This window comes from Triturus cristatus, chromosome 7, assembly GCF_964204655.1.
Source record: "Triturus cristatus chromosome 7, aTriCri1.1, whole genome shotgun sequence".
NCBI lineage: Eukaryota > Metazoa > Chordata > Amphibia > Caudata > Salamandridae > Triturus > Triturus cristatus.
This window is the reverse complement of record NC_140590.1, coordinates 1,654,157,808-1,654,184,568: the sequence shown is the minus strand read 5'-3', so window position 1 is coordinate 1,654,184,568 and position 26,761 is coordinate 1,654,157,808. Positions and strand designations below refer to the sequence as shown.

At 49.2% G+C, this 26,761-nt stretch overlaps 1 protein-coding gene across 1 annotated transcript in view; it reads right to left on the bottom strand.

The window, feature by feature from the left end:
* Positions 1-23,582, bottom strand: part of NTSR1 (neurotensin receptor 1) — an 841,652-nt gene extending 818,070 nt beyond the window's left edge. Inside the window, exon 1 of the mRNA XM_085619722.1 lies at positions 21,619-23,582. Within this exon, the coding sequence (XP_085475848.1) occupies positions 21,619-22,308 (690 nt within the window). The 5' untranslated portion in view covers positions 22,309-23,582. The remainder of the gene's footprint in view (positions 1-21,618) is intronic.
* Between the last annotated feature and the right edge of the window lie 3,179 nt (positions 23,583-26,761).

Genomic DNA, 26,761 nt, shown 5'->3' with positions numbered 1-26,761 from the left:
TCCATGGGTGTACTCCTCCTAGTGTTTGTATATATTGATTAAGGGGACCAGGAGTACCCCCGCGCAGAATACCCTTTCTCTCTCATTGTTTTTCTGGACCTAGCTATCTACCACTTTCAAAAGTAATAAAAGCAAAATGATCGCCAAGTATAACATACAGTAGTGAAGCACTGTGCGGAAAGGACTCGACAACTGTAAACATTGCTCTCAAGAAAACCTTCAAGTTAGCTTTCGAGCTTCCAAATAACGCATTGCCTGTCCAAATTAGGCTAGAATGTGGGCTACCTAACCAGCTCGTTACTAGGAAAGGCCAATTCATAAAGGTGTTGATAAGAATAAAAACAGACCTCATGAACCAAATGTGCCAGCTGTTATGTCAAGAAATACAAACAAATCAGAAATCAAGCTGCCATAGATTAGTACTCAGCACATGCTATTTGGAATATGCCTGTCATGAAAGAATCAATAAAATAACAAAACAACTATCAATGCAGAAAGACAAAGACAAAGAATTCTACGCAAAAAGATGGCATGCGTGGATAATCATGAACAAGTACAAAATGGCCAAGCCACAAACCTATTTAGAAACTCATTGGTCCACAATACTAAAAAATATATTTTTTAGAGCACGATATGACCTTTTCCCAGATCATCTCACGCAAAATCATGGCTGCGTACAACAGAACTGATGCCTTGTCGGTTATGCATAAAAGGAGAAGAAAACAGTATCCATTTACTTTGTCTATGCCCAGAGTTGAAGGAAGAAAGAAGAGCGACACTTAAAAGGCATTTCAACACTTGCAGAATTTGGTCTTGTAGACAAGCACTTATAAGATGTCTTAAAATCAACGGATATAGTTTTGAACACTGCCTTTGTAAAATATGTATTAATGGCAAAAACAAAAAGACTCCGGAGATTAGGCGTTAGCAATACTGCAGTGAACCTTGCAGAACTAGTATTAAAGAGTACAAATTGGATATGTATAATAGTGAAATTGCACAATAAGACTTTCACTTTTCCAGACATCGGTAAAAGGAAAATTACAGTTTATTCATGGATTTTTTTCAGAGATATGATGATATGTTACTTTTTTTTAAATGTGGAATCTCCAATTCAAATAACAAATAACAGGTTTTTATGTCTAAATGTAAAAAAAAATTAATATATGTACTTGTTTTTGTTTTTATAAGTATATAATGTATGATTATAAATACTCAAACAATAGAAATTAATTGAATTGAACATTAATGGATTCTACATTAGGCAATGCAAGTGGGGGGTACTTTAGCCAATGTTTCACTTTTTTACCTAATATTCCCCCGCTTTATACCACCAATAACAGCACAATATGTTGTCGGTTTAATAAACAACTTGTAAAACTTTAACAGAGTTTTAGTAACTAACATTGCGCCACTACTCACAAAACTACAAATTACAACAAAAATAATTATTATTATTCACATAGACGAAACCCAATGTATTTACCAGGGCTTGTTCTTTAAGGCACAAGAAGGAATTTATATCCGTTTTCCTAACCAATTATTATAACTGTGCACAAGACTTAGCCTGAGACCGTAACAGGCACTTAAATAAGCATTGACAAAGCCTATGCCGTACTTTTTGGCTTTGTCAATGTTTTTGCAGTCATGCTGTACAGTAGCACAGCTGCTGTGCAGCATGGTTGAAAAGTAGAAGGCAAAATAAAAGCACTATGACGCGGTCAGCATTGACCATATCATAGTGCATCTTCTTTTTTCAGCCGTGCTACAAAGCACTACTTTACAACATGTATTAAAAAAACATTGATAATGCCCATAGATCTCGCTTAGGTGAGACCTATGTACATTGACAATACTTGTTCGTTATCTTGCATGTATTGCACAGAGAGCTCTCCTCACGCCAGTTTTACCTCCGGCCACAGCCCATGCAGGTAAGAGCGGTAGGGCGGTAGGGCGGTGGGGCCAGGTGGGGGTGATTTCACCAGACAACGACGAGGAATAATAAATTATTTATTCCGTTTTTTCTCTTGCTCGTCTATCAAATGCATGGGCTGCAGCTGTTTACCTCTGGAATCCACTTCAGTTATGCTGTAACCAGTCTCTTATTAGGTGAGCTGACCTCTAAGAATTTAAATCAATTTAAATCTGACGGCAGCTTTTCAACAGAGAAAAACCTCATAGTGCAAGAACACTGAATCAACTCAGGGTCTGGTGTGCTCTTTGGTTGTGGTCCCACAAAAAAATCCATTAGTCGGATAGCAACCCACATTAGACAATAGCGAATACGCCAACTCTCATTCTATGCCATCCTCTCTCTCTCTTGCTCTGGCCCCCTGTCCCTGTCCCTCTCTGTGCTTTCTATGAACCATAAGAGTGCAGTGGGTGGAAGATAGACAAAACAGGCTAATTGTAACTTAACCTACACAACCAAAGTGAGCGACCCTGTAACAACAAGCGATGCAGAGTGCATGTTAATTGTTAAATATTTTATGTATGTGTTACGTTATATGTTTATATGTCATGGGTTTTGGGGAGAAAAAACAAAATCTTAATAAAAATCTACTGAAATTTTAAAAAAAAATCTCAAAAGTTTCTCTTGCTACTTAATAAACTTGTACTCTGTTATATTGGCCACACTGAAAACTATTACAAGGAAGGTCTAAATACCTTTTAGTTTTTTGTCCCATTTCTTCATTTTTTACCCCTTTATCACTCCGGCTATCTCTTTATAGAGCAACGCTTCTCCCTTTTTAAAAAATATTATTGGGGATCACAAGCCAGATAAGTTTCAATTATTACTAAGGGCATTGCTTTGATCTATATCTTGAGGTTTGTCTATTAGTCTTTAACCAACATCCTCCTTTCGTCTCACCTTTAGAACAATTTTGGATCCATGTGAGTACTGCATGCTTCACTTCCACATACTATTGCCCCGAACCTTTTCTGCAATGGAACCATCAACCTTTTCTGACTTCCTGTTTGTCCCCTTTTGTATTCGCAGCTTCACCATTCTATTTATCTATATTGCCTAGACCTGATGATGACCCTGAAAAAGAATGGGATCGAAACATGTCATACCATACCATAAAAACCTACAAACTCATTGTTTGTATTTCTTTTATGGCCATATGGATAATCACCAAGAGCCTTATGTAGGTGGCCTGGCATTTACCACTTCATAAATACCGAATCATACCGATTCGGTATTTATGAAGTGGTAAATGCTATGTAGGTAATTAGTCGGTAAATATTACCGATTCGGAATAATTCGGTAATTACCGAATCGGTATTTACCGATTCGGTAATGAGGCATACCTTCCCATTGATGGGAAGGTATGCCTCATTACCGAATCGGTAAATACCGATTCGGTAATGGGGGAGCACATGCAAGGGTGGCAGGGTGTCACATTGACACCCTGTTGCACCCCTGATTCGGCCATGTGTGCACATGTGGCACACATACATGCCCTAAGGGCATGTATGTCTGCCACATTGCACACTTCTAAGCGCTATCAAATGCTTTTACACATCCATTCTTTATTTACCACCAACTATTAGTTGGTGGTAAATACCGACTCCAGACAACACCCACACACTCCCCCTAATCTCATTTCTGTATTCGGAATTTACCGAATCGGTAAATACCGATTCGGTAATGGGGGAGCACATGCAAGGGTGGCAGGGTGTCACATTGACACCCTGTTGCACCCCTGATTCGGCCATGTGTGCACATGTGGCACACATACATGCCCTAAGGGCATGTATGTCTGCCACATTGCACACTTCTAAGCGCTATCAAATGCTTTTACACATCCATTCTTTATTTACCACCAACTATTAGTTGGTGGTAAATACCGACTCCAGACAACACCCACACACTCCCCCTAATCTCATTTCTGTATTCGGAATTTACCGAATCGGTAAAATTACCGATTCGGTAATTTTACCGATTCGGTAACTTACCGAATGAAGAAATGAGCCCCCTACATCTCAACTGCCAAAATACCGGTCGGTAACGGTATAATTACCAAAAATCGGCCGTTACCGACCGGTATTTGGCTTCCTACATGAGGCCCCAAGTGTTTTGTATTGGAATGTGTTTTTATCACAGTGTGTCACACGTGTGAGCACCGAAGCACTTTTCTTTCACTGACTTTTCACATGAGGAATCTGCGTTTGCAGTAGTGACACGCCCTTAGCTCTACAGAATACAAAGGAATTCACAATTTGGAAAAGTATGGCCCATTTATTTATGTTATTAAGTCAAAAGAATGAATGAAAGGTGCCTTTGCAGCTGTTATTTATTCAGATAAGCTTGTTGCTAAAATTAAATCACAATTGTAAATGTGTGATAGTGTCACAAGTGGATGCACACTGCTTGGACTAAAGTATACAAAAATGTTGTATATGTCTGGCTCTAATCTGAGGATGGCATCTTGGGCAAAAACCAATGGGCTGGAATGCTTTCCTGTGCGAATAACAGTAGGTTAGACTCATTACAAGCCTACTTTTATCACCATTTGTGTGTCTGATGTAGCGCATGATTTGCCAAGGGTATGCCCAGACGTGGGTCGTTTACTCACTGTGCCATTGGAACCAAGCTACACCTGACTGAAGAACCCCAAACATGGTGAAACCGGTTTTGGGGTGCTTGTGTTATGGTTCAGAATGGGCCTGGCTTCTCATGCTAGACTCTTCCTATTGAAGCAGTATCAAAACTGATTTGCGTATGGCTGTATCTTAATCTGAGGTGGCATGGTGGGCAAAAAGAACGATGGATTGGAATGCTACTCCAAGTGATTGCCAGTGGTTAGACTTATTGCAAACATCCTCCCATGACCTGTTATGTGTTTTTCAGTACACTGCTTGGAAGCTGTCCCATGAGAGCCCTCACCCCTAGCACATCCCCTACCCGCCCCAATGCCTCGTATGATTCCTTGCCAAGTTCTCCTCCTTCCTTCTAGGTAAATTCACTTTTCCATTCACCATTTGTAGGGCTCCAAACACCCTAAAGACCTAGGCCTCATCAGCTATCATATCATACCGTGAGGCCCTTTCCCAGCTACGGGATGCTCCACCCTTCCTGTGGCTCAAAAACATTGCAGTTCTTCGACACCTCATCAGGGGTAGTAAGTAAGCACTATATAAAAATAAATTACAACTACAGTTGTGAAGTCCTTGGGCGGAGAAGCCATGCTTTGATAAATGTTCACAATTTGCAGGTAAAGGTCTTACTTTCAGGCACCCCCCAAAAAAATAAAATTCCAAATTTAATTTTCTGCAGATTGTGCCTCTTTTCGGCAAAGGACTTTGATCCAATTTTGATGACCGCTATAAAATGTTTTACTTGCTAATGTTACACTGTTTAAGGTTAATTTGAAATATACTACTTCTCATTATAAACCCCTTTCTTCCTTGAGATCTTATGTCCAGATTAAAACGTCTATTGTGTTATGCAATGAATACATAATCTGGCCACTTCTGAACTGCATGATGGTAATCTTTATGTCTGATGTGTGACAAAGGTAGGGCATAGTGGTAGCTGGCAAGCCTCCCACAGCTCATCGTGAATCTCTTCTTATAATATCTGTGACTTTTGTCCTAAGTTTATAATGCATACTGGTAGTGAGTGTACTATATGTAGCATGTGTTTAAAATAGAGGTGAGAAGCTGGTGCCGTGCGTTTGCAAAAGTTCTAGTTTAAGCTCAAATAGAGCACTACATTTTACACAATTTTTACAAAAATCTTCCTAAAGGAAGTAGGGTACAGCCCCTGAATCCTTGTCTGAAGCATTAGTATGTGGACTTGCATTTGCCCTGGTTTGTTGTTATGCTAAGGTGGCAATCTTAGACAAACAGGGCCTTATTCACAAAGGGCCTCCGCACTCATGGTGGAGGTACCACAGTCCTGGGAGAGTCTCAGCACTCATGGCTGAGGCGCCACCGTCGTGGGGGAGTCTCTACACTGGTGGTGGAAGTGCCACAGTCCTGGGGTAGTCTTGGCACTCGTGGCAGAAGCCCCACAGTTGTGGGGGAATCTCTGCACTCGTGGTGGAGGCGCCACAGTCCTGTGGGAGTCTTGGCACCTGTGGTGGAGGTGCTAAAGTCCTGGGGAGTCTCCTCGCTCATGGTGGAGGCCCCCACAGTCCTGGGGGGGTTTCGACACTCGTGCTGGAGGCCCCGCAGTCCTGGGGGTGACTCTGCATCTGTGGCAGGGGCCCCACAGTTGTGGGGAAGTCTCTGCACTTGTGGTGGAGGCGCAACAGTCCTGAGGGAGTCTCTGCACTCATTGTGGAGGCCCCCACAGTCCTGGGGGAGTTTCTACACTTGTGGTGGAGGCCCCACAGTCCTGGGCGAGTTTGCACACTTGGGCAGAATCTCCACGAGATTCTGTCCCGAGTGCGGAGACTCCCCTACAACTGTGGGGCCTCCAGCACAAGTGTGTCCGCCCTTTGTGAATCAGGCTCACAGTGTTCCAAAACAGCACGAGAGAAAGGGACAAATAGAAAAATAGCTTCTAATTATGCTGCACTGCTGTTTCTCGGTTTCTTTCCACTTTATTGTTCAGTGCTTGACATGTTTATGTTTGTCCATGCAGAATCCCACACACTGATTCTTCACTCCTTGTCGAATTTTGAAAACATCTAACACTTCTGAAATGGTGTTTCTGTTGCCATGGAGAATAAATACGAATCTTAAGCAGGTCAGGAATGCTTCTGCTGAAGTGGAGGTCTCTGTTCTCTCAGGTTTAGTAAAAAACTGAAAAATTCAGGCAGAATGTGGCACCTTTGTGTTCCTATGACTGCTTCCCACTGGCAGCTGTTTTTATTGTAAAAGTCTGCAAATTTGGGAGGAAATAAAACCTTTCCCCAAATTTTCCCCTGCCTTGAGAATGTATATTTTTGTATGCAAATCCCTGTCTACCAATGTTATAAAACAACTATATGCTTCAGAACTTATGGGAATGCCCATGGAACATTCAATTGATGTAAAGTATCAGAAAGTAGCGCTTGGTGCAACTTTGTGTTACTTTAGGACAGTGCTTAGTTTGAGCCGGTGGTCTCCGGTGCTCGGCACTAGCACTTATTTGCCGACTCTGGCAATATTGGCAGTCTGCCACATGGTGGTGCTGTTTGTTTCATTTAGAGATGAGCACAACAACAGTTGTTAATTATTCAATATACATTACAAATGGCCAATACCTGCCACCCAAGCCATTCTTATAGCTTTGGGTGCCTGGAATAGTCGAAAGTGCCACACTTGAAGTAGTGTGATGTTCGTATGTGTGTTTGTACTGTCATCGGCAGAGCTGGCTGGGGCAATGGGTGGTGTAAGCTGCAAAGTTCTCCTAACACCAGCCCTGGTGTTTATTTTTTTTCTAAACAAATTAAGCACTGCTTTAGGGCTGCTTTCCAGTAGGAGACAAGCTCTGAAGGTTATCAAGAGAACCACAATCCTGTGTTCTTCTGAGAACAATGTGTTCTAAATCACCCTGACTACATTTTGATAAAATACTGTATATCTTTAACAGCCTAAACTATTCCTGTCTGAGTTTGGCATGGAACTGTATTTGTGAAGAAGAAACAAAACAACATTTAAAGATCATTTAGAAACAGCAAAGCTTAGTATTCTTTCCTTTATGTACGCCTAACTTTGCATCGCTAATGAGATGCAAAGTAGGTGTGGCTGTGAAACCAACCAGGGAAAATATCGCGAAGGCAGCTTCGCGATATTAAGAAGGAGGGTAGCGATTTTTTAAATAACGTTAAGTATGCCTTAACGCAGGAATTTAACGTCTGTTAAATTCCTGACTAAGGCATACTTAACATGGGGGGTGGATTCTGTGGCTAAGACCACAGGCCCTATCATCTAGGATATCGCCATTTCCACCATGGAAAACGGCGATATCCACACTATCTCTGGAATTTTTATCGCCTAGACGATGTGCGTTGTTGATAACGAGCTAACCGGGCGATAAATTCCAGAGATAGCCGACGATAAATATGCAAGCACTAAGCACGCTTTGCGATATTTCTCGCCTGCCCTTGTTAATATGCCCCTAAAACAGGTTTTCATGCAAACTCCTATTCAATTCCTCTTTTTGATAATCAAAGGACTTTTCAAGAAACTTTGCGGACACACTTAAAACATTTATATGTTCCATTTTTTTAGCAAATTAAGTGAAAATATTGAAATGTTCTGTTGAACCTCGTGTTTTTTCTCCGCTCAGATGGATCTGAAATATTAATTAAGAAATTGGGCTTTTATGAAGCCTGCTATATATATTTTTTCCAAAAATGCAACATGTGACCGCTGTGATGCTGGATCAATTTTCAAAGGTGGGGGGCTGCCCTCAATGTTACATCAGTGAAGTCATAGGGATTGTGAAAAATCCACCAGTCACACCAAGAACAAATATAGCAATTGAGCGACGTCCATACAGCAGGAGAGTGGTAGAGGTGTGGTATGTATCTTATGCTGCATTTTGAAGTACACTCCCACAAATGTATTACTATAGCACGTACAGAAGTGTATTGTCATTTACAGACAGTTCATTTTCATTTAAACGGCCACAAAATTTGCACTGGCATGCAGTTTCAGCAAATATTTATCATTTGCATATCACCAAGTTAAGAATCTTAATTTATTTTCATCATATTAAAATCTTTGTATTACACTCCTAAATTACAAAAACAAGTGCTCCATTTGTGCTTTCCTAACTGCTGGTACATTTTGGAGAATGTGTACATTTTATGTACAGGTTTTCAAATGTTGTTGTATGTCAGAAAATAATGACATTCTACATCCTCTATCCTTTCACAGTCCGTATACCTAAGCAAGATTGTCAGATAGTTCACCTTACAAAATGCTCTACCTTAGAAGTCAGAGAAATAAAAGTAAACTCCAATACCCATGTTAAAATAATAAAAGACAATTTGGCAGAAAAATAGCCTGACATTTGACCTCTGTCTTTGAAGGCACAGGAAATGTGACAAGATTAAAGCAAAGTTTAAAGGAATCTTTATTGTTTATGCCACCTTCTGAACTCCAGTAGGATTATTATTTTGGGGTTGCTACCTACTTCCATCTCCTATGTGGGACAGTTCCCTCCTGAGCATCTTGAGAAGCAGATGCCGTAGTCCGGGCCCAGGAGCTGTGCACAATCTGCACACATGGGCAAGAAACAGGAGCATCGCTACCATTGGTGCAGCAGGTGCAGTGGCGCTGGTGCCTTTAAATGTAAATATGTTGTACTTGTATAGCGCACTGTTACCCTAGGGTGTCCTGGCGCTGTACTCATACCACTGGGAACCCTTCCTGGCTTTTCCCTGTGAAATGTCCACTCCTGGGCACCCCCAAGGTGAAGCCAGGCATCCCAGCGCTGTTGGGGCCGTTGTGGAGATTAAGCAAGCTATTGTCTAGAGTTGCAGAGTGGGACCCATGATTAGAGTAGGCACCGAGGCGAGAATTAACAGGTCCGAGGAAATTGAGCCCAAGACCCGCCGAGGTGGGAATTGAACCCTGGTCCCGGGCCAGACCTCTCCATCTGGGTCTGCCGCTCTAACCATTGAGCCACACTTCTCCACGATAAACCCTGATACTTGCTGTATTTTAATACCCCAACAGTTAAAAGGGTCAATTTTCTTGCTTGGACGAGGGCCAATGGCATCCTTGCTGTGCTACTGCATAGAAACAGAGTCATTATCCCTATAGCAAGGGATGAAAATAAGTCCCCACTCCCAACCTCTCAGACAATCATAACCGGGGAGCAGTGAAGCTCTTAGAACCCCGAAACCCCATGTAACTGAGGCTGCTAGTGCAGTAGAAAGGCGGCCCCTAGAAGAAACAGCGCAAGTGAGAGAGGGGGAGGGGAACTGTACTCTATTTAATCAGGATTTTTTTTTTTTAAACGTAAGGTTCCATTAATAAAAGGCAGGGTCGCTGAGGGCCACCTGGCTTTTTTTAATCAAAACATGCTACGAAATGAGAAAACTTCAAAGAGCGATGAATAAAGTGAGCGTCTTTTGTGCTTTGCCAAATGAACAGCACTTCAGTGGTTTGAGAATTATCGTCCACTCGCTTTATAGGAGTGAGGTAGCGCATAATGAATGATTGAATAGTTACATGAATGAATGGTTAATAATACAGCGCACTCTATAAACTGCGGCTTGAGAATACTCCTCTCTGCGTCAGGGAGTTTGATGCACACTTATCTGCTGATGAGCTTGCTATGAAGCTTACCCAGGTGGGCAGTGTGACCACCTTTTCACTTTTTGCACATGTACGGTGCATACAAGAACTCTATTGCAGGGTGCGTCCCTTTGCGCAGTATGAGGTGTGCGAAAAAATGACACTACTGGTGTAAAGCGTGAGAGCATGGCACTGATGTATAGTGTTAGGAGCGTGCACTGGTGAGCAGAGTGATGGTCTGGGAGTGGGACTGGTGAGAAGCGCGAGAGCCTGGTAAGGATGTATAGTGTCAGAAGCGTGCACTGGTGAGCACTGTGACAACCAGGGAGTGGGACTGGTGCGAAGCGTGAGAGCCTGGCACTGAAATTTAGTGTCAGGAGCATGCACTGGTGAGCAGTGTGACAACCAGGGAGTGGAACTGGTGCGAAGCGTGAGAGCCTGGCACTGATGTATAGCATCAGAAGCGTGCACTGGTGAGCAGTGTGACGGTCGGGGAGTGAGACTGGTGTGAAGGGCGAGAGCATGGCACTGATGTATAGTGTCAGGAGCGTGCACTGGTGAGCAGTGTGATGGTCTGGGAGTGGGACTGGTGAGAAGCGCGAGAGCCTGGTACGAATGTATAGTGTCAGAAGCGTGCACTGGTGAGCACTGTGACAACCAGGGAGTGGGACTGGTGCGAAGCGTGAGAGCCTGGCACTGATATTTAGTGTCAGGAGCATGCACTGGTGAACAGTGTGACAACCAGGGAGTGGGACTAGTGCGAAGCGTGAGAGTCTGGCACTGATGTATAACATCAGAAGCGTGCACTGATGAGCAGTGTGTCGGTCAGGGAGGGAGACTGGTGTGAAGGGCGAGAGCATGGCACTGATGTATAGTGTCAGGAGCGTGCACTGGTGAGCAGTGTGATGGTCTGGGAGTGGGACTGGTGAGAAGCGCGAGAGCCTGGTACGAATGTATAGTGTCAGAAGCGTGCACTGGTGAGCACTGTGACAACCAGGGAGTGGGACTGGTGCGAAGCGTGAGAGCCTGGCACTGATATTTAGTGTCAGGAGCATGCACTGGTGAGCAGTGTGACAACCAGGGAGTGGAACTGGTGCGAAGCGTGAGAGCCTGGCACTGATGTATAGCATCAGAAGCGTGCACTGGTGAGCAGTGTGACGGTCGGGGAGTGAGACTGGTGTGAAGGGCGAGAGCATGGCACTGATGTATAGTGTCAGGAGCGTGCACTGGTGAGCAGTGTGATGGTCTGGGAGTGGGACTGGTGAGAAGCGCGAGAGCCTGGTACGAATGTATAGTGTCAGAAGCGTGCACTGGTGAGCACTGTGACAACCAGGGAGTGGGACTGGTGCGAAGCGTGAGAGCCTGGCACTGATATTTAGTGTCAGGAGCATGCACTGGTGAACAGTGTGACAACCAGGGAGTGGGACTAGTGCGAAGCGTGAGAGTCTGGCACTGATGTATAACATCAGAAGCGTGCACTGATGAGCAGTGTGTCGGTCAGGGAGGGAGACTGGTGTGAAGGGCGAGAGCATGGCACTGATGTATAGTGTCAGGAGCGTGCACTGGTGAGCAGTGTGATGGTCTGAGAGTCGGACTGGTGAGAAGCGCGAGAGCCTGGTACGAATGTATAGTGTCAGAAGCGTGCACTGGTGAGCACTGTGACAACCAGGGAGTGGGACTGGTGCGAAGCGTGAGAGCCTGGCACTGATATTTAGTGTCAGGAGCATGCACTGGTGAGCAGTGTGACAACCAGGGAGTGGAACTGGTGCGAAGCGTGAGAGCCTGGCACTGATGTATAGCATCAGAAGCGTGCACTGGTGAGCAGTGTGACGGTCGGGGAGTGAGACTGGTGTGAAGGGCGAGAGCCTGGCACAAATGTATAGTGTTAGGAGCGTGCACTGTTGAGCAGTGTGACGATCGGGGAGTGGGACTGGAGTGAAGAGTGAGAGCCTGGCACTGATGTATAGCATCAGAAGCGTGTACTGGTAAGCAGTGTGACGGTCGGGGAGTGAGACTGGTGTGAAGGGCAAGAGCCTGGCACAAATGTATAGTATCAGGAGCGTATACTGGTGAGCAGTGTGACGATCAGGGAGTTTGACTGGTGTGAAGGGTGAGATCCTGGCACGAATGTATAGTGTCAGGAGCATGCAGTGGTGAGCAGTGTGACGATCGTGGAGTGGGACAGGTGTGCAGTGCGAGAGCCTGGCACTGATGTATAGTGTCAGAAGCGTGCACTGGTGAGCTGTGTGACGGTCGGGGAGCGGGACTGGTGTGAAGCGTGAGAGCCTTGCACTGATGTATAGTGTCAGAAGCGTGCACTGGTGAGCAGTGTGACGATCGGGGAGTGGGACTGGTGTGCAGCGCAAGAGCCTGACACTGATGTATAGTGTCAGGAGCGTGCACAGGTGAGTAGTTTGACAATCAGAGAGGAGGACTGGTGTGCAGCGCGAGAGCCTGGCACTTATGTATAGTGTCAGGAGCGTGCACTGGTGAGCAGTGTGAGGATAGGGGAGTTGGACTGGTGTGAAGCGCGAGTGCCTCGCACTGATGTATAGTGTCAGAAGCGTGCACTGGTGAGCAGTGTGATGACCAGTGAGTGGAACTGGGGTGAAGGGTGAGAGCCTGGCACGAATGTATAGTGTGAGGAGCATGCACTAGTGAGCAGTGTGACGATCAGGGAGTGGGACTGGAGTGAAGTGCAAGAGCCTGGCATGGATGTATAGTGCAAGGAGCTCGCACTGCCGAGTAGTGTGACGATCATGGAGTGGGACTGGTGTGAAGGGTGACAGCCTGACACAGATATATAGCTTCAAGAGTGTGCACTGGTGAGCAGTCTGACAATCAGGTAGTGGGACTGGAGTGAAGAGCGAGAGCCTGGCATGGATGTATAGTGCAAGGAGCATGCACTGGTGAGCAGTATGACGGCCAGGGAGTGGAACTGGGGTGAAGCTGAGAGCCTGGCACTGATGTATAGTGTCAGGAGAGTGCACTGGTGAGCAGTGTGTGACGACCAGGGGGTGGGTCTGGTGTGAATGGTGAGAACCTGGTATGGATGTATAGTGTCAGGAGCGTGCACTGGTGAGCAGTGTGATGATCGGAGAGTGGGACTGGAGTGAAGAGCGAGAACCTGGCACGGATGAATAGTGCAAAGGAGCGAGCACTGGTGAGCAGTGTGACGATCGGGGAGAGGGACTGGTGTGCAGAGCGAGAGCATGGCACTGAAGTATAGTGTCAGGATCATGCACTGGTGAGCAGTGTGATGGTCGGTGAGTGGGTCTGGTGTGAAGCGTGAGAGCCTTGCACTGATGTATTGTGTCAGGAGCGTGCACTGGTGAGCAGTGTGACGGTCGGGGAGCAGGACTGGTGTGAAGCGTGAGAGCCTTGCACTGATGTATAGTGTCAGGAGCGTGCACTAGTGAGCAGTGTGATGGTCGGTGAGTGGGTCTGGTGTGAAGCGTGAGAGCCTTGCACTGATGTATTGTGTCAGGAGCATGCACTGGTGAGCAGTGTGACGGTCGGGGAGCAGGACTAGTGTGAAGCGTGGGAGCCTTGCACTGATGTATAGTGCCAGTGCGTGCACTGGTGAGGAGTGTGACGGTCGGGTGCGGGACTGGTGTGAAGCGTGAGAGCCTTGCACTGATGTATAGTGTCAGGAGCGTGCACTGGTGAGCAGTGTGACGGTCGGGGAGCGGGACTGATGTGAAGCATGGGAGCCTTGCACTGATGTATAGTGTCAGTGCGTGCACTGGTGAGGAGTGTGACGGTCGGGGTGCGGGACTGGTGTGAAGCGTGAGAGCCTTGCACTGATGTATAGTGTCAGGAGCGTGCACTGGTGAGCAGTGTGACGGTCGGGGAGCGGGACTGGTGTGATGCGTGGGAGCCTTGCACTGATGTATAGTGTCAGGAGCGTGCACTGATGAGCAGTGTGATGGTCGGTGAGTGGGTCTGGTGAGAAGCGTGAGAGCCTTGCACTGATGTGTAGTGTCAGGAGCGTGCACTGGTGAGCAGTGTGATGGTTGGTGAGTGGGACTGGTGTGAAGTGAGAGCCTTACACTGATGTATAGTGTCAGGAGCGTGCACTGATGAGCAGTGTGATGGTCAGTGAGTGGGTCTGGTGAGAAGCGTGAGAGCCTTGCACTGATGTGTAGTGTCAGGAGCGTGCACTGGTGAGCAGTGTGATGGTCGGTGAGTGGGACTGGTGTGAAGTGAGAGCCTTACACTGATGTATAGTGTCAGGAGCGTGCACTGGTGAGCAGTGTGACGGTCGGGGAGCGGGATGGTGTGAAGCGTGAGAGCCTTGCACTGATGTATAGTGTCAGGAGCGTGCACTGGTGAGGAGTGTGACGGTCGGGGTGCGGGACTGGTGTGAAGCGTGAGAGCCTTGCACTAATGTATAGTGTCAGGAGCGTGCACTGGTGAGCAGTGTGATGGTCGGTGAGTGGGACTGGTGTGAAGTGAGAGCCTTACACTGATGTGTAGTGTCAGGAGCGTGCACTGGTGAGCAGTGTGACGGTCGGGGAGCGGGACTGGTGTGATGCGTGGGAGCCTTGCACTGATGTATAGTGTCAGGAGCGTGCACTGATGAGCAGTGTGATGGTCGGTGAGTGGGTCTGGTGAGAAGCGTGAGAGCCTTGCACTGATGTGTAGTGTCAGGAGCGTGCACTGGTGAGCAGTGTGATGGTCGGTGAGTGAGACTGGTGTGAAGTGAGAGCCTTACACTGATGTATAGTGTCAGGAGCGTGCACTGGTGAGCAGTGTGACGGTCGGGGAGCGGGATGGTGTGAAGCGTGAGAGCCTTGCACTGATGTATAGTGTCAGGAGCGTGCACTGGTAAGCAGTGTTACTATCAGGGAGTGGGACTGATGTGAGAGCCTGGCACAAGCCTGCCTTGGCTTGGATAGTGCCCTGGGAGAAAAGATATGTAGCGCCTCGCTGCTGCTTGTGATAAAATGAGGCGGGATTAGTTTAGTGTTCACAACTCTGTCCCTGGCTGACTAAATACTACAGCAACTATTCTCTGAACACAAACACCTCTGCTCCCCTGCCCCCTCTTCAACTCACCTTAATCACGCACCGATTAGCTCCATCATCATGATGCCAAGTTGATTGTTGGGGTGGTTGTTACTGTGTGACAGCGGTGGGGAGGGGGGTAGAGGGAGGTGGGGGTCCAACGACGGGTGCTTACGAAGTGTTAAGGCACAGCATGCAGCATGTTTGAAAGGATTATAACTACTTTACACTAAATCCCTGAGGCCAAGCGACAGGGGCGCCGCTGTTCGTCTGACATTAATGCAAACAGCTCCTCTGCGCCCCTCTGAAGATTGACGCCCTGGGCTTGGGCCCAGCTCGCCCAGGCCAAAAGCAGGCCCTTGAAATATGTACAGTCTGATAAGCTATGTCGTGTGTATAGCGCAACTTGGTGACGCTGACGTATGGAGAGTTGGCATGGGTGTGCAATATACAAACTTGGAATGGGTGTATATTGTGTGAAGCGGGCACTAGTAAGCAATATGAAGCACTGGTGACCAATGTGAGAAACAGTCACTACTGAGTTATGTGAGACGATGATAGGCAGAGCATACATGTATGAGAAGCTTGCACTAGCGACTTGTGTGGGAAGATAGCACCGGTGGCATCCGTGAAAAGCTGTCACGAGGGCGCAGTGTGAGGCGAGACAGAGGCCAAATTAATTTAAGGACAGAAATTGGAAAATGTGGACAGGGGTCAAAACAAACCTCGCCTCTGGGAGGATTCCAATTGCAGCACTTGATTGACGCACATCCAGCGCTTTGAGGCACATTAGAGCGCGATGAAGTAGCCACGAGGCAACGCGCAGCGCTTTATCACACTCCATCCTACATAAATATAACAGCTGACACGGGAAGGCAAAGTCAGAGGTTGGCATCGATAAGCAGCGAGAAGCGCTGGTGTGTGAAGTCTTTCTTCACAAATGGAGCCACTGCAGACGCAGGGACACAGGAGCAGAGAGAGGCGTGTACCAAATGACCACTGCAAACATCACTGCAGACACAGGGACACAGGAGCAGAGAGGTGGGTGCACTCAAGAGGCACTGCAAACATCACCCAGTGCAGACACAAAGACGCAGGAGCAGAGAGGGGTGTGCACTCAAGCAGCACTGCAACCATCACCCACTGCAGACACAGGGACGCAGGAGCAGAGAGGTGCATGCACTCAAGGGGCACTGCAACCATCACCCACTGCTGACACAGGCATCCAGGGGTAGAGAGGTGCGTGCACTCAAGGAGAACTGCAACCATCACCCACTGCAGACACAGGGATGCAGGAGTAGAGAGTTGCATGCACTCATGGGGCACTGCAACCATCACCCACTGCTGGCACAGAGATCCAGGAGAAGACTGATGTGTGCACTTAGGGAGCTCTGCAACCATCACCCACTGCAGACACAGGGACGCAGGAGCAGAGAATTACATGCACTCAAGGAGCACTGCAACCATCACCCACTGCAAACACGGGGATACGGGTGCAGAAAGATGCATGCACTCAAGGGGCACTGCAATCATCACCCACTCTAGACACGGGGATCCAGGAGGAGAGAGGTGCGTGCACTCAAGGGGCAATGCAACCATCACCCACTGCAGACACAGGTATCCAGGAGTAGAGAGTTGTGTGCCCTCAAGGAGCACTGCAACCATCCCCCACTGCAGACACAGGGACGCAGGAGTAGAGAGGTGCGTGCACTCAAGGGGCACTGCAACCATCACCCACTCTAGACACAGAGATCCATGAGGAGAGAGGTGCGTGCACTCGAGGGGCAATGCAACCATCACCCACTGCAGACACAGGTATCCAGGAGTAGAGAGGTGCGTGCACTCAAGGAGCACTGCAACCATCACCCACTGCAGACACAGGGACGCAGGAGTAGAGAGGTGCGTGCACTCAAGGGGCACTGCAATCATCACCCACTGCTGTCACAGGGATCCAGCAGAGGACAGGTGTGTGCACTTAAGGAACTCTGCAAACATCACCCACTGCAGACATAGGGACGCAGGAACAGAGAGGTGCACTCAAGGAGCACTGCCACCATCACCCACTGCAAACAAAGGGATTCAGGAGCAGGGAGGTGCGTGCACTCAAAGGGCACTGCAACCAATACCCACAGCAGACACTGGGATCCAGGAGCAGAGAGGTGCGTGCACTTAAGGACCACTGTAACCATCACCCACTGCAGACACAGACATCCAGGAGAAGAGAATTGTGTGCACTCAATGAGCTCTACAACCATCACCCACTGCGGACTCAGGAGTAGAGAGGTGCGTACACTCAATGGGTACTGCAACCATCACCCACTGCAGACACAGACATCCCGGAAAAGAGAGGTGTGTGCACTCAAGGAGCTCTGCAACCATCGCTCTCTGTGAAGGGAGGTGAGTGCGCTCAATGAGCACCGCAAACATCACCCACTGCAGACAGGGATCGAGGAGCAGAGATGTGCGTTCACTCAAGGGGCACATCAAACACCACCCACTGCAGACACGGATCAAGGAGCATCGAGGAGTGTGCACTCAAGGGGCACTGCAAACACCACGCACTGCAGACACAGACATCTAGGAGAAGAGAGGTGCGTGCAATCAAGGAGCACTGCAAACATTCCCCACTGCAGACACAGGGACGCAGGAGCAGAGAGGTGTGTGAACTCAAGGGGCACTGCAACCATCACCCACTGCAGACACAGGGACGCAGGAGCAGAGAGGTGTGTGCATTCAAGGAACACTGCAACCATCACCCACTGCAGACACAGGGACGCAGGAGCAGAGAGGTGTGTGCATTCAAGGAACACTGCAACCATCACCCACTGCAGACACAGGGATGCAGGAGCAGAGAGGTGTGTGCACTCAAGGAGCACTGCAAACATCACCTACTGCAGACAGGGATCGAGTAGCAGAGATGTGTGTGCCCTCAAGGGGGCACTGCAAACACCTCGCACTGCAGACACATACATCCAGGAGAAGAGTGGTGTGTGCACTCAAGGAGCACTGCAACCATCACCGACTGCAGACAGGGATCGAGGAGCAGAGAGGTGTGTGCCCTCAAGGGGCACTGCAAACACCTCGCACTGCAGACACATGCATCCAGGAGAAGAGTGGTGTGTGCACTCAAGGAGCACTGCAACCATCACCGACTGCAGATACAAGGACACAGGAGCAGAGGTGCATGCACTCAAGGAGCACTGCAAACATCACCCACTGCAGACACAAGGACACAGGTGCAGTGAGGCGCTTGCATTGAAGAGGCACTGCAAACATCCATTCACTGCTGCCATGCAGACGCAGGAGCAGAATAGAGTGTGCTGTCGGGAAGCGCTGCAAACACCCCCCACTGGAGGCAGGGGGACTCGGGAGCAGTGAGGTGTGTGTGCACCCGGGGAGCACTGCACACTTTATCCGCGTGCAGGAGCAGGAAGGTGTTTGCCCTCACAGACTCTGCCAAACCGTAGCCACTTCTGAAACATGAGTGCACTCAGGGTTCACCTGCAGACATGTGCACACACCTCCCAATGGGAAAACGGGGCACTGCCACTCTCTGTACCCCAGCAGCTCCTGCACGAACTCGCGGGCTTCCTAAATGAGGGTACACTTTGTCAGAAGTGTAGTGCGCCCCTATATTATCACAATAGCGCTCCCTGCAGCGCTTTCACTGTACGCAGATCACGAGTGAAGACTGGGAGGATGGAAGCCTTGCGTGCATTGCTCAGTTATTCCATCGAAACCACCTCATGGCGCTATATAGCGATGCGTAGAGCAGAGCATGTCATTGATTGCGAGATGCTTGACAACAGGACAGCTGGCCCTAATGAGACGCTCCGCAGGCGCGACTTGCGCAGCATAGCGCCCCCTCGCCGTCCCTCCCCAGCCGCCTGAAAAGTGCAGAAGGTCTGGTGCACAGTCTCTGGCGGAGCACGGGGGCTTCTACAGATGTCTGTGCTCTGAGACACGTCTATTTGGCCGAGCACGGACGTCCCCAGGTGTCTCCGCCTTGGAACGCGTCTCTTTGGCTGAGCACGGACGTCCCCAGGTGCCGCTTCTCTGACTGAAACACGTCTCTTAGGCTGACTACTGATGGATTTTCCCAGGTGTCTCTACTCTGGAACGCGTCTCTTTGACTGAGCACGGAGGTCCACACGTGTGTCTGCTTTGGAACGCGTCTCTGGCCGAACACGGACGTTCCGTGTCTCTGCTCTGGAACACGTCTCTTAGGCTGACTACTGATGGACTTTCCCAGGTTTCTCTGCTCTGGAACGCGTCTCTTTGACTGAGCACGGAGGTCCACACGTGTGTCTGCTTTGGAACGCGTCTCTGGCCGAACACGGACGTTCCGTGTCTCTGCTCTGGAACACGTCTCTTAGGCTGACTACTGATGGACTTTCCCAGGTTTCTCTGCTCTGGAACGCGTCTCTTTGACTGAGCACGGAGGTCCACACGTGTGTCTGCTTTGGAACGCGTCTCTGGCCGAACACGGACGTTCCGTGTCTCTGCTCTGGAACACGTCTCTTAGGCTGACTACTGATGGACTTTCCCAGGTTTCTCTGCTCTGGAACGCGTCTCTTTGGCTGAGCACGGATGTTCCAGGTGTCTCTGCTCGGGAACGCTTTTTGTGGCTAAGCACGGACTTTTCCTAGGTGTCTCTTTGGCTAAGCATGGAAGTTTCCAGGTGCCCCTGCTTCGGGGTCTTCCTGAGGCTGGCTAGAAGCAGTGTCCGATGGACTCCGTTTTAACACACCCACTCGCCCCTCTCGCATCCCAGCTCCGAGCCCTGCGGGTGTAAGACATCCTGGCATCCGCCGCTCACAGGGCGGAAGGAGCAGGCAGCAGATGGGACATAATTGCACAGCCTTCTGTAAAACTTGCCTGCGTGGGCTCATTAGTGATGCCAGAGAGTCCCCGCATCCCCCAACCCGCAGACCCCACGCTACAAATTCCTCCACGGAGGCTGAAGGCACGCGAAGTGTTTGTTCCGCTAATGGTCGACTCTTTGCACTTGAAAACAACCTGCGCGCCCCATGACGGGTCACCGAACCTGGGGGAGAGTACGTGCGCATGATTTGGTGTCCACTGACGGCCTTCGCGATAAAAAGCTGGCACGCCCGAGATCACACATGTTGTTAGCTGGCGAAGTTAGACTTCCTACAAATTGAGCCACGTGGCCATTATAATAGTGACTAGTTTATCAAAACAGGTGGATGAATGAACTACTGGATAACTCATAAATATTACTAGGAGTGAAATAGCAATTATATTTGAATTCACGAAATTCAGAAAAAAACAACTGACAATGAATATAGGCCACTTCTGTGAAACAATAGTCACATAGATCAGCGGAAACAAAAACACCCGTAAACTTTTCAGGAGGTTCAAGATGGAATTTATCTTTAAAGTGCCCCGAAATACAGCTGTGCGGCGGAAGCTAATCCTCACGGCAATACAGCACAATATAACTTTACATACAATAGAATAACACATCTATGGACTGACGTATCACGTAGGGTGAACAACTGGCAGGGGTGCAAATTCAGCACAGTAAGTGTACGTGCCTCTGTGACTTGGACTGTTCTTGCCCACGTGACTACACATCAAATCCTCTTTCCCTGCGTCTTTCTTTCTGTTCGTCGCTCCCAGGCCGAGAATGGCATGCGTGTTAACACATTTTAATTAAAACGCACATCCACCTTGGACACCCCAGAGAAGTTTGCGCACGTGCTTCAGAAGCGATTTCCCCAGAGAAGACTTTCCACCCCCAAAACCTGCACTTCTTAGAACCCGTGACCCCAGATCCACGCCACGCCCTCGGGTCTGAACATTGGAGAACCCCATCCCACCGGACCTGGTGTCAAAGACACAGGCCTGGCTTTGTGTGGCCCGGACCATACATTACGCCCCCACATCTGGCATTCAGTGCACTGCATTGACCCCCGATTGTGGCGTATCAGATTCTACATAGACCGGACCATCCATCCTGGCATTTCATAACCTACACTGCCCCCTCACCCTGGGGCATTCCAGGCGCTGCACTAACCGCCCCCACCCAAACCTTGGCATTCCAGAGACTGACATGTCCACAGACCCCGATCCTGTGTTCTAGACCACACGCTGGCGCCCATATCTGACATTCCAACCCGTGCCCTGATACCCTCACTCTGGCATTCCCAGGCCTTCCTCTCTGACCCCGACTCCCTGTGATTGGCTGACTCTTTTGAGCCCAAACCGGGGTTGGCGGTAAGTCCAGCAGGCCTGGCTCCCCTCTGCCCTCAGTCTTCTGGGAGGTACTGATCTTCGCCTTGACTGGAGGGTAACCCCGTGACCCCAGCCTCCCCAGCTAGACCTGACTTTGACCCAACATAGCGTCTCTCCTCTGATGTCATACCCTACGCGGTGACGTCACGCTCTCACCTGGAGGACGATCTTGAAGGTGGAGACCTCCACGATCCGGGTGCAGATGAGGCTGTCCGGGTCCTGGTTCTCGGAGTGGTAGACCTGCCCCATGGCGAAGACCATGGGCAGTGCCAGCAGCAGGGAGGCCAGCCAGATCACGGTGATCAGCTTCTTGGTGCGGCTGCGCGACATGATGCTCTTGGCCTTGAAGGGGTGGCAGATGGCCATGTAGCGCTCCACGCTGAGGCTGGCGATGTTCAGCGCCGTGGCGTAGGTGCAGGCGTCCCGCAGGAAGTAGTAGCCCTTGCACACGGCGTTGCCGAAGGCCCAGGGGTGGTGCACCCAGATGAAGTTATAGAGCTCGATGGGCATGCCCAGGATGAGGATGAGCAGGTCGGAGAGTGCCAGGCTGCCCAGGTGGTAGTGCACCGTGCTCTGCAGGTTCTGCAGGGAGCGCTTCCGGGCCAGGGTGTAGGCGGTGATGGAGTTGCCCGTGGTGCCCACAATGAAGAGCCCCAGGTAGACGACGGTGACCAGCACCTTGGAGTAAATGTCCGTGTTGACATCCAGGTCATCCTCCGCGTGGCTGGCCTTGGTCAGGGGGTCCCCGCTCTGGTTGGACGAGTTTAGGGCGAAGTCCTCGTCCTGGAGGGCACCCCATGCCAGTCCAGTGGGCTGCTCCGAGGTGGCATTCAGTATAAAATCCATGGCGTTGGAACAGTCCGGTGGCTGCTTCCCACCCTCTGGAGTCCCAGAAGTAGGTGGCCCCCGGTGCCAGGAAGTGGCCTCACTGGTTCGAAGATGTGCCACTTTCTTGTGGCAGCAAGTTGTGAACCGTTCTCTACTGTGACATCCGATTCTCACATTGGTGCCAAGGCATGCTGCGCTTCCTGATGACAGCTGGTATCCTCCTTCTAGTGCCAAGATTTGTAGGCATTGCCACTCTTAAGAACATGAGAATGCCCCCCGATAGAACCCCAGTCACGCTGGCAGGATAGGTCCAATCATAGTACCATCGTGTTCCACTCACGGTGCCGGGGGTGCGCCCTCATGCCGCTGGGCATTGTATACTACGTTCTCACGGTGTCTTTTCGTGGTGATTTCACTAGCGATCCCAGACGACGATCTATTTCCAGGGCCATCCAAGCCTTCTGGTGTCAGGCAGTGCCCATTCACCGTGCCAGGGTTGATCCTGTCAAACTGCGACGGGTTTTTGTCCATGGTGCGAAGTCATGACTCTTACGACTATTCAATGATGCCAGAGAAAGACCACTAATAAATGCACGAGATGTTCACCGACAGTGCCACTTAAACCCATAAATTCACAGTGCCGGGGGTGTTCACTCACGGTGCAGGGCATCCACACCTGATGCCAGGGACTGTTTGCTCATAGTACCAGGCATGGTAGACCCAGAATGGCAGAGAAGGTCCACTCACAGGAATTGTCCGCTCATTATGCCAGGCAGTCAACAGTGCCGGGATGAATTCACTTACGATGCCAGGTTACGTCCGCTCGTGATACCACGAGCGTCCACTCACAGTGCCATGCAATTAACACTGTCGGTGCCAGGGGAAGTCCACTCACGGTGCCAGGCAGAGTTAAATCACTGCTCCAGGCTGGCTTGTGTATGCCGGGTGGCACCCCTCAGATACTGGCAGTGCTCCTGGTGAACTGTTAATGCCCCATGGAAACTTGCCAGGACATAGGTTCGCAGTGATAATGAACACGCTACAAAGAAAGGCTGCGTTCCTGGAGTAGCAGGGGGTTCCGCCCCTTTGCCGGGTGGCAGTGCCAGTCTCTGCACCTTTCAGAGCCAACCGTCCCTGCAGTGCCGAGTCCTTTAGTTCCACCAGTCCATAAAGTGGCTGGCAGTGCCCGCCTCCTCCGATGTCCAGTTTCTGAACCTTACAGAGCTGGAAGGCGCTGCGCGTGAAAGTTGCCTGTCTTTAATATATCTGAGGAAAAGAGGGGGGCGAGGGAGCTGTCCTTGTCGTGTGGTGGAAACCTCTTTCAAGAAGCCGCTCCGACAGTCCCTGAATCCCACCCAGAGCATCCACTTCTCCTCCCATCCAATATCCTAGAGCCCCCATCTCGTTGATTCAACGAGACAGCGCCCCGCCTTCCCGCTACCGCCCCCCACACGCACATAAGAGCGAGCAGAGCAACACAGACCTCGCATCTCCCGACACCTCTCTCCCGTCAGCAGTCTGCGCTGGAACCACACACGCCCGCAGGACACACACATACAAACACACACAGCACCCACCTCTCAACAATTAACCCGCAGGGGCTGCCAGCCGCCTCGATGCTGCAGCAGGTCAGTGGCGTCTAGAAGAGGGTGTGCTGCGCGTGTTGTGCGGGTGTGGTGTGCAGTCAGGGCTTGGTGTGGATGTTGTGTGGTGCTTGGAATGGGCGTAAGAGGCCGCCGTGGTACGGCACAGGAGTGTGCGGCGTACTTAGCAGTACCAGTAACGTTTTACAACAAATGTACGTATATCGCTCCATACAACACGTCTAGGTTTCTAAGCGCTCTAAATAAAAGCGTTGCGTTCCTAATTGAATTGAACTCGTATGAGTGAGCAGGAATGCAGGAGGCATGGGGTCGCAGGGTGCGCCAGAGTAAATGAGGTGTTGTGGTGTCAAATTTGTGGGGTTGGTGTAGGACTTACTGACTTGTGTAGGGATTCTGTAGGAGATTGGAGAGGGGCTATGTGTTAATGGGTGTTGGACGAGTTAGTCGTGTTCATGCAAATCGTATGAGTGGACGTGTCGGGGTAGTTTCTTGGGTGTATGGGTTGGGTTGTGCTCTAAGTGTGTGGCATGGGTATGTGTTTGTGTAATGTACGTATTTGAAATTTATGAAGAAGACCCAGTGGAGCGTAAGGTGTGATGTGGATGAGTGGTATACATGCAAGGTGTAGATGTGGTTATAGCTGGTGTGTGTGAGTATGTGCGTGTGTGTATGTATGTATGTGTGTGTGAAGTTTGAGTGTTTGGAGTGCGTGCAATGGGCGGGGACACTTGTAGGGTTTGTGAATATAAGCGGTAGGTTCTTGGGGTGAAACCTATGAGTCTCACTCCAAGGTGTTGGGTTGGCCATTAAAGAGGGTGGGTGATGTTAGATTTTAGAGAGAGGATGACGGGAGACATGTAGATGTCAGGTTACGGGACGAGTTTTTAATGCTAATGTGGAGTTGGGGATTTTATTAATTTGTTTGATAAGTGGGTTTATTAATTGAATGCAGGGCATATAGGAAGATTATAGCAGCGCAGGTCAATGTATGGTCGTTTCGAAGTGGTTTTCTCTCGTGGTGTAGAAGATTTGGGGTGAATGTAGAGTGGTCAAAAGGGGTTTATAGTGCATGGAGGACTTGGGACAGTATGCAGGATATGGGTGAGCACAGTACAGAAGGTTAGGGTACAAAGTATTTACTTTAAATAAAAAGATGCCACCAGTTGGTGAATGTGTGTTGAGGTGGATATAGAAGAATTAAAGTGGGTGTTTTTTGTGTGGCCAGTGTGGGTACAGATGTTCGTTTTGGAGAGGGTGGGCAGTAGGTAGAGGGTATTGATGGGTGTTCATATTTTCAGTGTAGAGTGTGGGTGGCTAAAATGATGCTGGGTGAGATTGCCATATGCTTGTTTTTTTAGAAGCTGTGCAGTGTTTGGGCAGATTGTCTTGGTGAGAATAAAAGTTGGGAGTGTGTGTAGAATGGGTGTGAATAGGTGTACGTGGTGATGTGGGGTGGGTGTGTTATGCATGGATATTTGGTTGCAGACGTTGTAGGGTATGTGAGTGGAACATCTGGGTGCAGGTAGATGTAGATTAGTAGGAGTGAGTGCAGAAGGGTAGCAGTCATTGAAGAGGGTACAGGTGTCTGAGGAGGGTTTTGCCCGACGTATAGGATTTGAGTGGGTGTTTAGATGGTTTTTCTGGCTTAGTAGCATGTAGTGAGCATGGTGAGGTGGTCAAAGTGGTTTACAGGGGGGGGGTGCATGTAGAGGCTGAGGGTGGGGTAAAGAGTTTGTATGTCTGCAGAGTTTGTAGACTCAGGGTGGAATGAAGTGGGTGCAGACCTTGTTGGTGGATGCAGAGGTTGTGGGTAAAAGCAGATGTTGTGAGTATAGGGTGTGAGTGGTTTTGGGAGTGAGGTGGGTGCTAATGGCCTGAATGATTATAGTGGGGTACAGTTTCAAGGGTTGCAAGCGGGTATAGGGTCTAAGGTTGGTTGGAGAGAGTGCGGTTGGTCGGAGAGGGCTGAGTGGGTGTAGGAGGTGTCTATACATAGGGTGTGGTTGGGTAAAGAGTAGGCCTGGGTAGGATTTCAATTACGGTGAAGAAATCGGAGTAATTTCCTTAATTCTGTGTTACTCTTTGATGCAGAATTAGAGATAATAATGCAATTACTCCTGCTTGCGTAGTTTTGGGAAAATAATCCTACAGCTAGAGCAGATTTAGAGCGTGTGAGTGGTTACTCGTGCAACTTTTGCTCACTATTCGTGTTCTGCTGTTCTTAGTGCAAAAATGCACCCCCACGTCCAGAGCCAGACTGGGAACAGCAACCAGCCCTGGCAGATTGCTGCTCCACAGGCCCTGGGATGGGAGAGGGGGGAGTAGTGTTAGTAAACAGCACTGCTCCTGTTGTTTCACAGGGGGCCAATATTGCAGCATTGCTGCAAATCTGGCCCCCAGTGACAAAACCGGCCCCCTCAGCCAGAAAACCGGCCCCCAACCCTCTGGCCCACCGGCGAAATGCCCAGTGCCCGTTACGGCCAGTCTGGCCCTGCCCACGTCACTTTCAGACACCAGGGTGCATTTTGCATTGAGAAAATATCCACAAATGCTGGGAGTAAATTGGGAAAAATCCTACCCCAAGAGCACATTCAACAAGCACAAGTGGCTGCTCACTCTTGCTATTCATGTTCTGTTGCATTTAGCGCTACTTCTTAGTCCATTTTGAACGCGAGGGGGCATTTTTCTGCTAGGAAATAGCGCTAAACCCAGAACTACTCTTCTCCTGTAATTCTGCATAATCTCACAGAATTCTTGGATAATTCTGCATGAATATGCATCACAGAATTATGTGAGCTACACCCACTCCTAGTAAAGAATTGGTAAGTAAGTGAGTCTAAGCAAGTGGAGTTGTGAAGAGGCTGTTG